The sequence below is a fragment of the Oncorhynchus mykiss genome, chromosome 21, assembly GCF_057628025.1.
Source record: "Oncorhynchus mykiss isolate SJ-2025 chromosome 21, ASM5762802v1, whole genome shotgun sequence".
Taxonomy (NCBI): Eukaryota; Metazoa; Chordata; class Actinopteri; order Salmoniformes; family Salmonidae; genus Oncorhynchus; species Oncorhynchus mykiss.
Window position 1 is genome coordinate 39,129,877 of NC_143042.1, and position 14,869 is coordinate 39,144,745.

The window sequence follows — 14,869 nt, forward strand, 5'->3', positions numbered from 1 at the left end:
AGGAACCAGGCTATGAGAGGTGGTCAGTCCTCTTCTGGCTGTGCCGAGTGGAGATTATAACAGAACAAGGCCAAGATGTTCATAGATGACCAGCAGGGTCAAATAATAATAATCACAGTGGTTGCAGAGGGTGCAACAGGTCAGCACCTCAGGAGTAAATGTCAGTTGGCTTTTCATAGCTGATCATTCAGAGTATCTCTACCGCTCTTGCTGTCTCTAGAGAGTTGAAAACAGCAGGTCTGGGACAAGGTAGCACGTCCGGTGAACAGGTCAGGGTTCCATAGCCACAGGCAGAACAGTTGAATCTGGAAACAGCAGCACGACCAGGTGGATTGGGGACAGCAAGGAGTCATCAGGCCAGGTAGTCCTGAGGCAAGGTCCTAGGGCTCAGGTCCTCGGGTCCTCAGAAAGAAAGAAAGAAAGAAAGAAAAAGAAAGAGAATTAGAGAGAGCATACTTAAATTCAAACAGGATACCGGATAAGACAGGAGAAATACTCCAGATATAACAGACTGACCCTAGCCCCCCGACACATAAACTATTGCAGCATAAATACTGGAGGCTGAGACAGCCCTGGCTGCCTACACAATTCCTGAATATTTTTTTAGGGCTACATTAACCTGTTTGCGGCCTTACAAAAAAAGATTGCAGTTTTTAAACTGCAGTAAAGTGTAGTAACTGCAGTCGACTGGTATTTTGGGTGCAGTAATTGCAGCATACTGCAGTTAAACTGCACTTTAACTGCAGTTATACTGCACTATGACTGCTATTTTTTTTTGTAAGGGCGATAATGGACAAAACTATGTTTTATTATTGTAAGGCTATAGGGGCAACTTAAGGTGTAAAGTGTTACCGAAGAATGTAAGAACACTGCTCTAAAACCATGTCTCACTCTTCTCTCCCTCTCCCCACTCACAGGTTTGAGTTTGGAGCAGCCATCTTCATTGCCTGGGGAGGTTCTTTCCTGGATGTGCTGGGGGGAGCCATGCTGGCATCTTCCTGCCCCAGGAGTAAAAAGCCGGTGCCCAAATACCCCGCCATGAGTGGCGTGAGCGCCCGCTCCCCCCCCAGCAGCACCAAGGAGTATGTGTGAGTGCCCTCTACTGCCGATAACCGGAATAACAGAAGCTTGAATATGAAAGAGTTTGTACATGGAGTCGAACTTTACTAGTCTGTTGTACTTATGGGGTGAATTTTTTGTGGCGCAAAAGAGCACAGATATGTATAAGAAATACCGTAAACTTCCATTATATTCTGGCACCGTGATTTCATCTGAAATGTGTATTAAGGATGCGGTTATTTAACTAGAGTTTAGTAAACTGAGCAATGCATAAAGAGTAACGCATGAGTTTCAAATTAAACCAGCTGCCAGATTATAATGAGATTTACTGTAAAAGAAATTTGCACAGATCTGTGCTCTTTTGGACAGTGTAAATGTTGCCCATGAAGTTTGCATTTGGGGAGCATATAGAGATAGTATGACAGGATGACAAAAAAAGAAAGAATTACTGGATGTGAATATAGTTTTACAGAGGAGACCGCCCGACCCCCACCCCAACAAGACTCTATCATGCAGTAGTTTGTTTTTGAGTGACGTCTCTCACCCCCTCCCAACATTCCACAATTGTTTATGAGTGGACCTCACAAATACACTGTAATTGGTTATTGGAAGCGCCTTATATTAACAGACCATGTCTTAGGGTGTATGTTCTCGTATTACACACACACACACACACACACACACTTACTTCTCATATTACAGCCAAGATGCAGCATCATGGCAAACACTCTCACCCCCCTGTAAGAAACACTGTGCATTTAATTTAGCATTTCCATTGTAATTGAAGGTAATAAATTAAACTCGGTGTGGTGCTAAGGGCATACTTTTGGCACACTCAGGGGATAGCTATGTATGTATAATAGCAAAAGGGACTAGCGCGCCACCAGTTCTTTTACAATGGAGTTTTCTGTCGACGTGACTGTCACCAAGGACGTTCACCGTTCAAGCCAAGTGTTGACGTCACACTAGTTGTGAGTGACTGCATACACTATGGTGAATCCCCAAGCAATTCACCACTGCACTCCAAAAGGGAGAGGGCTTTTCATACAGGCCTGCAATATACTCTATCCCATTATAAAATATCTTTCACCACAGTCATTCTTAACAGGTGCCTTGACTCTTACTAAGGAGTGTTTTTTATTTTATTACTGAAATACACGATATATATTATTATCATCAAACAGGTTTTTATTTATGTGTTTGACCATTTGTTAATTACTCTGTATGAAGTCTTGCTCTGTTCTAATGTCCATACTAGTATTCTACTTAGGGTGGAGCAATATGTTTGGAATGCATTCTATATAGTATGCTAATGTTGAGCTCTGATTGTAGCCTCGGTTTGTGTTTTAAATGTAGCAGAATATGGTAGTACCATTCCCAAGTGCTAGTGTAGCCTTGTGTCTCCAGTACAGTCTTGTGTTTTTGCTTTTAGCTTTAGACAGCATAAATAATATTTTATGTTTGATATTTGTGATCACTGAGAAAGCTCAACCATCCTGCCTTTGACTGAGAAGATGCTGAGCGGAATTTTAACCGTGGGTGCTTTTGTATTAGGTGATGTTGTAAGCATAGAAATACAATTATTAGATAGCAATAGTAACCAGATTACTAAATAGAAATGATGTTTCTATGGTTGTAAGATGTCCAAAATGTTTCTAGAAATGTTTATTTTAATAAATGGCCATGTAGCTTACTACATAATACATGTTCTTCTACAATTTGTATATGTCGCCCATTTTTCTTTTATTGACAGGTTATCCAATGGTTCTTGTTTTCTCGTAACAACAGTTAAAATGCAATGTTATACCTATCAATATCCCAATATGGAACATCTCTGATAATAAAATACACGACAGGAATATTATACAACGGGTGATGTGTGTTCTTTGTCGTATTTGGTTCGACATGGGGGCTCGTATTTGGCTGTTTAGAAGTACGACACGGGCGAGTGTAATTCTGGAGGTTGCATTTCAATCATAATGATATTATAAATGTTCCATTAAAAAAAGAAAAGCTCTTCCCTCCTTTATTACCAATAATGAATTATTATGCAAAAATCACATTTTCATGCAAACATTCCCAATGCACATAACAATTCCATCCATTTAAGCCATGTGATCATGACAGCGTCACTATTAGCTATGCTGTGAAATGCAATGTTTCACTGAAAGTAGTGACCAGTGTACAAGAAAGTTACAGGCATTAGTTAGGTCAACATTGTCTTTATAGTCCACATGAAATATTAAATGTGTCCCAAACGGCACCCTATTCCCTATATAGTGCACTACTTTTGACTATGGCCCATAGGACTTATGTAGGGAATAGGGTGCCGTTTGGGCCTCAGCCTTTATGATAAAAAACATTTAAACGAAGAAGAAAGTAGCCCTTCTGGACAGGAAGTATACCCCGACTTGTTGATGCTTAAATAGAATCCGTGCATAGAAATATGTAAAGTTTCATCGTCACATATTTAACAGTCATTCCCACAAAGTGCACCATTACGCAATAACATACGAAAAACAACATAAACCATATATTATATCAACTCTAAAAAAAAATGTGCTGGAAAATAATAGCCATCCATAATTGATTTAAAACAAGGTAATAAACCAAAACAATATTTTTTTTGTAAATATAAATGATCAGTAGTAACCTTTTCCAACTGTCCATGCATTCCAAAACAGTGATCATTCAGCAGTAACCTGATACCACAAGGTGAGAGAACCACAGATTTAGATTAAATCACAACTGTCAGTAACTCAATGTTCCACCTGTACGTTACATGTTAACAGGCTTTCGTCCTGCCTTCTTCTACACAACATCCACCTTGTAAAATCAGTAACCAAGAAGAAAACTGTATTCATAGCCTCTGTGTGCTGATCTAAGATCAGACTTGCCTTTTAGATGATATTAAATAAGATTCTATAGACAAGTGGGGACCTGATCCTAGATCAGCACTCCTACTCCATTTCATTTTACCTTATCATTTAAAGAGTGCAACTTTTTTCAAATGTAGCCCTTTAGAAGCTTTAAAGACAAGCCACACTGTACTTTCCCAAGTGCAGATAGTCCACTACAGAGGTAATAAGAGCAGAACAAGTTTCAGTACAATTCATTCACAGTATAACAACAGACAAGTTAACCGCAATATACAAGCTTTTGATGCAAAGGTCTATAGAATCCTAAAATTAATGTCTAGAACTAATGTCTAGAATTCCGGCAATAGAACTGTCCCTCAATGTGCCACGATGAGCTTTTCAGCTATGATATCCTAGGCCAAGCTTCAGGGGAGGTCACTTGTAAAGTTGATTGATCAAGGTCAAATGGATTCAGTGAGTTTGGCTTCGAAGATCTTCATTGGCACATGTGGTGTGGTTTAGGAGATGGGTGAGAGGTTGAGGGACACGGAACATTTTTATTGGCCATTATTATTCATGATGTCATCCACGTCCTCATCCCCTAGGTCCACTGGAAAAGGGAAAGGTAACAATTAGTTGAATATCTACTCATACAAGTGTCAATAAGGTTGAGAATAATCATATTTTATTCCTATTTTGATTAGATTATATAGTGGTGGGGAGGCTGGAAAGATGACAGATTCTGGTTTTAAATGTCTCTATCTTGGTCTATACTCATAAAACCTGACATAACCACAAAATCACAATACAGTAGGCATATATCTCTCAAAATATGTGGGTGTACAGGGAGAGGAATATTTCCACTTTACTCACCTTTCTTGGAACGACCAATTTGTCCGAGCTTGGGCGCCCGCTGCCCTAGTCTCTGGGGGTTGGGCCTCTCATGCCCATTCTGTGCTACCTGCCTATGCCCCGGGTTGAACTGGCCGGCCGGACCAGGCTGTCGCGGGCCATTCGATGGAATCAGATCTGGCATTCCTGACGATCCGTACATCTCTCCCATACAGAAGGTCGCGCGCAGTATTTCTCCGTTGAGTCCACTTGGTGGCCCCCTATTCTCTCTTCTCACGTCGAGGTTGGGTTTACTTCCGCAATGGCTTTCAACAGTGTTCTGGGATTTTTGATATGCAAAATCAGCAGAAATTGTGCTCGGACACACCTACGGATGGGGAAATAGTTGCCATGAAATTAGTTGCGTTCCTGAGTATTAACCAAATAAAGTGCGCATAACGGGAGAAGCTCGTTTGCCGATGAAACAACAGTATTGACGAATTAAGTCTCTTAGCTACATAATTATTCACAGCATTGAGCCTATGAATTATATAGTGGCCTACCTGTACACATAAACATAGTGTTGCAATAGCCTATACAATATGGATTAATTTCTGGACTTAAGTGTAAAGTGTGGTGTGTGTCATGTCAATGTCCATATTTGCCAAGCCGGCCCTGGGCTATAAGAAAGCGTACCATGTACCCTTTTCCTTATAACTAATACATAACATACGTTTTGTGTATAATTGTCTAGCTGTAAACAACACTCTTACCTTAAAGATCCGTCGTTTGTATGAACAAGATTAATCCCGGTAAACGGTCTTTTCGAGGTTATTCTACCCCCGGCAGTTGTTGTTTATCTGCTCCTTTCTTGTCGTGCTTGTTTTAGGAAGTCTCCGCTTAAAGGAACAGCACCTTCTGTCGTAACTCTCACTGGGGGATTTCCTAGTTGTTCTGACTCACACACATTGCTCTTTTCTACGTCACTGCGAGGGACTGTATTAAAACGTGGGTGTAATAGAACCTACCCGCGCCATCCACGCAATATATGCATAACCTATAACGCACCAACCACACAAAATAGGTGACTCATCTGCAGTAGCTGGTTTCTTCCAGATGCATTGAGGTCAAATGGCAGATAAAAAAGTTTGGACACGCCTACTCATTCAAGGTTTTTCTTTATTTTTACTATTTTCTAGAATAATAGTGAATACATCAAAGCTATGCCATAACACATGGAAGTATGTAAGTAGCCAAAAAAAAGTGTTAAACAAATCAAAATATATTTTAGATTTTAGATTCTTCAAAGTAGCCACCTTTGCATACTTTTGGCATGCACTCAAGCAGCTTCACGATGAATGCTTTTCCAACAGTCTTGAAGGAGACATGCTGAGCACTTGTTGGCTACTTTTCCTTCACTCTGCAGTCCAACTCATCCCAAACCATCTCAATTGGGTTGATGGCAGGTGATTGTGGAGGCCAGGTAATCTGATGCAGCACTTCATCACTTTCCTTCTTGGTAAATTAGCCCTTACACAGCCTGGAGGTGGGTTTTAGGTCATTTTCCTGTTGAAAAACAAATTACATTCCCACTAAGCACAAACCAGATGGGATGGCGTATCACTGCAGAATGCTGTGGCAGCAATGTTAGTTCAGTGTGCCTTGAAGTCTAAATAAATTACAGACAGCTTCACCAGCAAAGCACCCCAACACCATCACACCTCCTCCTCCATGCTTCATGGTGGGAACCACACGTGCAGAGATCATCTGTTCACCTACTCTGCGTCTCACAAAGGCATGGCGGTTGGAACCAAAAATCTAACATTTGGACACCGGTCTAATGTCCATTTCTCGTGTTTCTTGGTCCAAGCAAGTCTGTTCTTATTATTGGTGTCCTTCAGTAGTGGTTTCTTTGCAGCAATTCAACCATGAAGGTCTGATTCACACAGTCTCCTCTGAACAGTTGATATTGAGGTGTATCTGTTACTTGAACTCTGTGAAGCATTTATTTGGGCTGCAATCTGAGGTGCAGCTAACTCTGCAGCAGAGGTAACTCTGCAGCAGAGGTAACTCTGGGTCTTCCTTTCCTGTGGCGGTCCTCATGAGAGCCAGTTTCATCATAGCTCTTGAAAGTTTTTGCGACTGCACTTGAAGAAACTTTCAAAGTTCTTTAAATGTTACATATTAACTGACCTTCATGTCTTAATGTAATGATGGACTGTTGTTTCCCTTGGCTTGTTTGAGCTGTTCCTGACATAATATTGACTTAGTCATTTACCAAATAGGGCTATCTTCTGTATACTACCCCTTCCTTGTCACAACACAACAGATTGGCTTAAAAGGAAGGATATTCAACAAATGAACTTTTAACAAGGCACACCTGTTCATTGAAATGCATTCCAGGTAACAACCTTATAAAGCTGATTGAGAGAACGCCAAGTGTGTGCAAAGCTGTCATCAATGCAAAGGGTGGCTACTTTGAATGATCTCAAATAAAAAAATATGTTTTGATTTCCTTAACACTTTTTGGTTACTACATGATTCCAAGAGTGTTGTGAATACTGAAGTTAACCATTCTGATTATAACCTTTTTTGGCAAGACAGATCTTCCAAAGGTGGGGGAGTGGCAATCTTTACCAAGGATCACCTTCAGTGCTCGGTTGTCTCCACCAAGTCTGTCCTCAAATAATTTGATTTGCTGGTTTTAAGCATTAAACTTTCAAATAGCTCTTTGTTGACTGTTGCTTTGTGCTATCGTCCTCCATCTGCACCGGCCTGTACCCTACCTGCCCTGAGCTCTCTCCTGGCCCCTTACACTAAGTCTGAATTTGTCCTGCTAGGTGACCTAAACTGTGACTCCTAAAGCAATGGTACTCCCTAAATCTTTCTCAGATCATTACCAATCCAACAAGGTATGACTCCAAACACCCAGAAAAGGCTACTCTTCTCTATCCTCACAAATAATCCTGATATGTACCAGTCTGGTGCTTTCTGTAATGACCTTAGTGATCACTGTTTTACAGCCTGTGTTCGTAATGGCTGCTCAGTGAAACGACCTGTTCTGATTTTTCATAGAAGCTTGCTAAAAAAGCTTTAATGAGCAAGCCTTCCTTCATGAACTGGCCTCTGTAAATTGGTATAGAATCAGCTTGATCCCCTCTGTCAAAGGTGCTGGGACCTTCTTTTTTTATATTTTCTGTGGTATTGTTTACAAATAAGGCCCCATAAAGAAAATCAGAATTAAAAACAGGTTCAGCCCCTGGTTTGACCGTGATCTTGAAGAGTTACTCCACCTGAAGAATTGCATTTGGCGAAAGGCTCGGCACACGCATACTTAGGCTGACTGGCTCTCGTTCAGGCAAATGAGAAATAAGTGCACTCAGGCTATCCGGAAGGCCAAAGTTAGTTACTTTAAGGAGCAGTTCTCTCTCTGTGGGTCTAACCCCAATAAGTTCTGGAAAACGGTTAAGATCTGGAGAATAAACCCTCCTCCTCACAGCTGCCCATGTCCCCTAATGTTGATGATGTGGTTGTTACTGACAAGAAGCACATGGCTGAGCTCTTTAATCACCACTTCATTAAGTCAGAAATCCTATTTGACTCAGCCATGCCTCCTTGCCCGTCCAACATTTCCTCATCTCCCACCCCTTCTAATGCGACTATCCCGAAGCTTCTCCATCTTTTTCCCCTGCCCCGCTACAAAGTTTCTCCCCGAAGGCAATCACTGAGTCTGAGGTGCTAAAGGAGCTCCTTAAACTTAACCCCCAAAAACCATCTGGGTCAGATGGTTTAGACCCTTGGTTCTTTAAGGTTGCTTCCCCAATCATTGCCAAGCCCATCTCTGACCTTTTTAACCTGTCTCTCCTCTCTGGGGAGGTTCCCATTGCTTGGAAGACAGCCACGGTTAATCATTTACTTAAAGGGGGAGATCAAGCTGATCTTAACTGCCTATTTCTATTTTGCCCTGTTTATCAAAAGTGCTGAAAAAACGAATCAACTGACTGGCTTTCTTGATGTCTATAGTATTCTCTCTGGTATGCAATCTGGTTTCCTATCAGGTTATGGATGTGTCACTGCAACCTTAACACCATTTCCCTTGATTCTAAGCAATGTTGTGCTGCTATTTTTATTGACTTAGCCAAAGCTTTTGATACGGTAAACCATTCCATTCCAGTGGGCCGGCTAAGGAGTATTGGTGTCTCTGAGGGGTCTTTGGCCTGGTTTGCTAACTACCTCTCTTAAAGAGTGCAGTGTATAAAGTCAGACCATCTGCTGTCTCAGCCACTGCATGTCACCAAGGGAGTATCCCAAGGCTTGATCCTAGGCCCCACGCTCTTCTCAATTTACATAAACAACATAGCTCAGGCAGTAGGAAGCTCTCGTATTCATTTATATGCAGATGATACAGTCTTATTCTCAGCTGGCCCTTCCCAAGATGTTGTGTTAAACCCTCTACAACAAACCTTTCTTAGTGTCCAACAAGCTTTCTCTACCCTTAACCTTGTTCTGAACACCTCCAAAATAAAGGTAATGTGGTTTGGTAAGAAGAATGCCCCTCTCCCCACAGGTGTGATTACTACCTCTGAGGGTTCAGAGCTTGAGGTAGTCACCTCATACAAGTACGTGGGAGTATGGCTAGACGGTACACTGTCCATCTCTCAGCGCATATCAAAGCTGCAGGCTAAAGTTAAATCTAGACTTGGTTTCCTCTATCGTAATCGCTCCTTAGTCACCCCAGCAACCAATAAAAACCTGGTTCAGATGACCATCCTACCCCTGCTAGATTACGGAGACGTAATTTATAGATCGGCAGGTAAGGGTGCCACCAATGCTCCATATAGGACACATCACTCCACTCTATACTCCTCTGTAAACTGGTCAACTCTGTATACCCGTCGCAAGACCCACTGGTTGATGCTTATTTATAAAACCCTCTTAGGCCTCACTCCCTCCTATCTGAGATATCTACTGCAGCCCTCATCCTCCACATACAACACCTGTATTGCCAGTCACATTCTATTAAAAGTCCCCAAAGCACACATCCCTGAGTTCCTCGTCTTTTCAGTTCGCTGCAGTTAGCGACTGGAACAAGCTTCAACAAACACTCAAACTGGACAGTTTTATCTCAATCTCTTCATTCAAAGACTCAATCATGGACACTCTTACAGACAGTTGTGGCTGCTTTGCGTGACCTTCTTGCCCTTTGTGCTGTTGTCTGTGCCCAATGATGTTTGTACCATGTTTTGTTCTGCTACCATGTTGTGCTGCTAACATGCTGTGTTGTCATGTGTTGCTATGTTGTTGTCTTAGGTCTCTCTTTATGTAGTGTTGTGTTGTCTCTCTTGACATGATGTGTGTTATGTCCTATATATATATATATTTGATTTTATTTTTTATTTTGTTTTTTTTAAATATTTTGAATCCCAGCCCCCATCCCAGCAGGAGGCCTTTTGCCAGTTAACCCACTGTTCCCCGGTAGGCCGTCATTGTAAATAAGAGGTTGTTCTTAACTGACTTGCCTAGTTAAATAAATATGTGTTATTTCATAGTTTTGATATCTTAGCTATTATTCTACAGTGTAGAAAATAGTCAAAATAAAGAAAAACCCTGGAATGAGTTAGTGTGACTCGTACTGTATATAATATTTTTTCCCAAATTTTTAAAATATTTTTTCCCCCACTACAGATGCGCATTTACACGAACAAAACTTACAGAGAAACACACAAACAATGACTACATCTAATCTGCCCCCGCACGCTCACACCCCTATCCCTAGTGACTGCACTGTTGTTTGCCACTTAGTCTTAAATTGTACAAATTAGTTTTTCTCGGTCGCCCATGCTATTTCAATATTACAATGGCTTGCAAAAGTATTCACCCCCTTGGCATTTTTCCTATTTTGTTGCCTTACAACCTGCATTTAAAATAGATTTTGGGGGGGTTTGTATCATTTGATTTACACAACATGCCTATCATTGTGAAGATGCTAAATATTTTTTACTGTGAAACAAACAAGGAATAAGACAAAAAAAATTAAATCTTGAGCATACATAACTATTCACCCCCCAAAGGCAATACTTTGTATAGCCACCTTTTTCAGCAATTACAGCTGCAAGTTTCATGGGGTATGTCTCTATAAGCTTGGCACATCTAGCCACTGGGATTTTTGCCCATTTTTCAAGGCAAAACTACTCCAGCTCCAGCTCCTCCAGCTCCGCTGGTGTACAGCAATCTTTAAGTTATATCACAGTTTCTCATCAATTGGATTGAGGTTTGAGCTTTGACTAGGCCATTCCATGTTTCCCCTTAAACCACTTGAGTGTTGCTTTAGCAGTATGCTTAGTGTCCTGCTCGAAGGTGAACTTCCATCCCAGTCTCAAATCTCTGGAAGACTGAAACAGGTTTCCCTCAAGAATTTCCCTGTATTTAGCGCCATCCATCATTCCTTAAATTCTGACCAGTTTCCCAGTCACTGCCGATGAAAAACATCCCCACAGCATGATGCTGCAACCACCATGCTTCACTGTGGGGATGGTGTTCTCGGGATGATGAGAGGTGTTGGGTTTGCGCCAGACATAGCGTTTTCCTTGATGGCCAAAAAAACTAAATTGTAGTCTCATCTGACCAGAGTACCTTCTTCCATATGTTTGGGGAGTATCCCACATGCCTTTTGGTGAACACCAATTTTTTTCTTTTTTTATGGCCACTCTTCCATAAAGCCCAGCTCTGTGGAGTGTATGGCTTAAGGTAGTCCTATGGACAGATACTCCAATCTCCACTGTGGAGCTTTGCAGCTCCTTCAGGGTTATCTTTGGTCTCTTTATTGACTCTCTGATTAATGCCCTCCTTGCCTGGTCCGTGAGTTTTGGTGAGCAGCCCTCTCTTGGCAGGTTTGATGTGGTGCCATATTCTTTCAATTTTTTCATAATGGATTTAATGGAGCTCTGTGGGATGTTCAAAGTTTCAGATATTTGTTTATAACCCAACCCTGATCTGTACTTCTCTACAACTTTCTCCCTAACCTGTTTGGAGAGCTCCTTGGTCTTCATGGTGCCGCTTGCTTGGTGGTGCCCCTTGCTTAGTGGTGTTGCAGACTCTGGGGTCTTTCAGAACAGGTATAGATATACTGAGATCATATGACAGATCATGTGGCACTTAGATTGCACACAAGTTGACTTTATTTAACTAATTATGTGACTTCTGAAGGTAATTGGTGGCACCAGATCTTATTTAGGGGCTTCATAGCAAAGGGGGTGAATACATATGCACGAACCACTTTTCCATTTTTTTTTTTTTTTTTAAACAATAATTTCAATAACTATTTTGTGTATGTCCATTACATGAAATCCAAATATAAATCAATTTAAAGTACAGGTTGTAATGCAAGAAAATAGAAAAAACGCCAAAGGGGATGAATACTTTTGCAAGGCACTGTAAATCATAGATTTTTCCATTGTGTTAATGATGGCAGATTGATTTCCAAGTTTTTAGTATACATTTTTTCAAGATGAGTGATGAAAAGAGAATTACCAGCCCATTGGGTATCTCCCCCATATGCCATACTTGAAATATGTAGACAGATGGATTAAAAGTAAGTTTAAATTGTAATACCTCTGACAACCAACTTTCTAGCTCCGCCCACAACTTCCGGACTTTATAGCTTTACCAGAAAGCATGGATTGTCGAGTAATTATTAGTTTAAACTTAAGACATTACTCTGGCGTTGTGCTGTAGAATTTGTGAATTTTGTCTCTTGTATAATAAATTCTATACATTAGTTTATACTGTACATTTTTGTTAACTGTAATTTTGTTAGTTATGCTCCAACTTTCCCTCCATCTTGTGCCAACTTCAGTTATTTTTGTGTATTTTTTTTGCAGAATTCAATGGTAGCCCTTTACCTTGTGTAAAGGGTTTGTGAAGGGTCTCTAGGCCTATGTAGTAAATGTTAATATTTTATAAATCTTGAATAATGTGATATGATTGCAGAGAGCACACACAATGACTGTTAAATTCCAGGTAAACAGATATAATCAGAGAAAGAAATGCACATTTTACATGTGGACGCCTTTCTTTGAATAGTTACAGATTGAAAAGCCATTGGTAAAAATGCAACAACTAATGGTTGGGCAACGATCACCCACCTTGCATATTGTAGCCCTAGTTACAGATCAAATCTTTACCAGATTAATATGAACACAGCCCCAATCAGTCTTAACCACCACCACCACAACACCTCTTGCAGCATTGGGGCTAGCCATAGATGGGTCTTCATGGGTTTTTCTGTTTCACATCCTGTTGTCCTGCCTTTTCTAGCCCCTTCATCATCACATATCAGCTGGGAAGGCAGGCCCGTGGTAGACGAAATCCAAAAAGCCCCTACGGCCTGTGCAGACCTATCTCTTTCTCTGCCTGGCAAGAACACAAATAAAACCCATGGAGAGTTGACAGAGAGGCAAGGGGTTGGTGATTCTTGCCAGATATTATATAAAGGAGGTCTTAGGAGGAAATGTACTATTTCACTGAAACACTACTGAGACATTACCAAGAGTAAAGACCCACTTTGTCCAGTGTTCACGGCTGCCATCATCATGTCCAAGATCATCTGGGTGTCTCTCCTGCTGGTCGTCGTGGTCTCCGTTTGGTGCGACAGCACAGGTACAATACAGTATGCAGTATATTATATGTGGGTTTACAATACACTTTCTGCATTACATAGGTAAGTCTTGCATGCCTGCATGTTGTCAGTTCTGTAGATGTATGACACCTGAACATCGCACGGTCAATGACTAACCGATATTAAACAGTGACTGTACTTCACACCTTTTAAATGGACTGTTGTGTTCTCAGGGGTTGATCAGTAACGCGTTGTTGCAACATTTCAACATTTATGGCAAAATGGGAACAATGATTAAGTTAACTCTTCTCCGTTTTGTCTAATCATCTCTTTTGCCAAATGGTCTGTGAGGGACATGCTCTGTACGTGTCGGTGCAAAGGTGAGCATGCCTATTTAGTAAGTACTGTATATTAGAAATGCCAATGAAGACATATTCATTGTATTTGTTGACTATAAAGCAGTTGCTGTAAGTTAACACCACTGCCTAGTTAAACTTAAACCTAAACTTGAACTTGAACTCAAACTACAACTTATTTCTGTACAAAGTATCCTACAGGCCTGGGGAAAGGTCCTCGTCAACATCCAAACATAGCATAACTATGATGAATCTGTCATGTGTTTAAAGACATACGCATGTGTAATTGAATGGCTCAGTGGATCTCATTCTCTCTCTCTTCAGTTCTTCCCACTGGGAGAGAAATCTGCTGTAAACCACTCTTTCCCAAAACTGACACGGAGAGGCACAAGCTGATGAAATGCCTTTGCTGCAAAATAACCTGCACTGTATCTCCATCATCTAACCCTGACTTAAGAGTCATGAGGAAATCTCAATGACAGATCACACACACACACACTGCTGGGCCTTGGCATCAGTTATATCATCAACCAATAACATGTGAAATCACAGTTTTAAAGTGATGGCGCAGTACTGTAATGGATGTTCAGTTGTTTTATTCATCATGGAGAGCTCAACCTCAATCTGGTTTTAGTTTTACTTTGTGCCAAAGTCCTACTTTATGTCAAAGTCCTTTGGCATAAAATATCACCAAGTGAAAGGAAAAACTATACAAACTACAGTCAGGTCAGCAAATCCTTGTAAGCTTCCGTGGGAACGTGAGTCCACTGCTGTTTACTCCAGGTGGTTTCTGTCTGTTTACACTGTAAACCCCTGGTAAGGACGAGTAACAGAGAGGTAAAACATAACAGCACGGACTGTAATCTGAGAGTACTGAGACACGGGTGAACACTGATCAGGAGACTCCTGTATGGGAACCCAGTCTTCACATCAGGAACTAGCCATCAACACCCCTGTCTGTGAGTCTGACTTAGCAACAAGCTTCCAAGCCAGGAAGCAACACATACAGTCATATTGTATGGTATTGCAACATGACAGTTTCCAATGAATTGAACTCCTTTTAAAGACATCTGTAACTGTATGGCTCATTCTCCACTGGTCAGCGATGGACCCTGAGACACTGACATATGGTGGGTCAACTTAAGTGA

At 41.1% G+C, this 14,869-nt stretch overlaps 2 protein-coding genes and 1 long non-coding RNA gene across 4 annotated transcripts in view; 1 reads left to right on the forward strand and 2 right to left on the reverse strand.

Annotated features, from left to right (window-relative positions):
- LOC110500532 (claudin-7-A) overlaps positions 1 to 2,923 on the forward strand; it is a 40,924-nt gene extending 38,001 nt beyond the window's left edge. For both annotated transcript variants that reach the window (XM_090214620.1, XM_021577938.3), the window contains one exon: positions 918 to 2,923. In XM_090214620.1, coding sequence (XP_090070746.1) covers positions 918 to 1,092 — 175 coding nt within the window. In that variant the 3' untranslated portion in view covers positions 1,093 to 2,923. The remainder of the gene's footprint in view (positions 1 to 917) is intronic.
- Positions 2,924 to 3,053: 130 nt separating this feature from the next.
- Positions 3,054 to 5,767, reverse strand: LOC110500534 (uncharacterized). Its single transcript, XM_090214621.1, has 3 exons — positions 5,522 to 5,767; positions 4,791 to 5,136; positions 3,054 to 4,527 (listed from the first exon to the last, which is right to left on the reverse strand). Exons 2-3 carry the CDS (start codon positions 4,978 to 4,980, stop codon positions 4,475 to 4,477), a joined length of 243 nt encoding a protein of 80 aa, XP_090070747.1. The 5' UTR covers positions 4,981 to 5,136; positions 5,522 to 5,767; the 3' UTR covers positions 3,054 to 4,474.
- A 6,302-nt stretch (positions 5,768 to 12,069) lies between these two features.
- On the reverse strand, positions 12,070 to 13,538 carry LOC149973227 (uncharacterized). The gene is made up of 2 exons (XR_016490326.1): positions 13,311 to 13,538; positions 12,070 to 13,160 (listed from the first exon to the last, which is right to left on the reverse strand). It is a non-coding gene; the product is annotated as an uncharacterized LOC149973227 (long non-coding RNA).
- Positions 13,539 to 14,869: the final 1,331 nt, after the last annotated feature.

Bases quoted from the DNA above. Each gene is read 5' to 3' on its own strand.
- LOC110500534 (XM_090214621.1), bottom strand. From the start codon at position 4,980: ATGGGAGAGATGTACGGATCGTCAGGAATGCCAGATCTGATTCCATCG. The intron at 4,528-4,790 runs GTGAGTAAAGTG...TCCCTTTTCCAG, and splicing joins AATTGGTCGTTCCAAGAAAG to TGGACCTAGGGGATGAGGAC.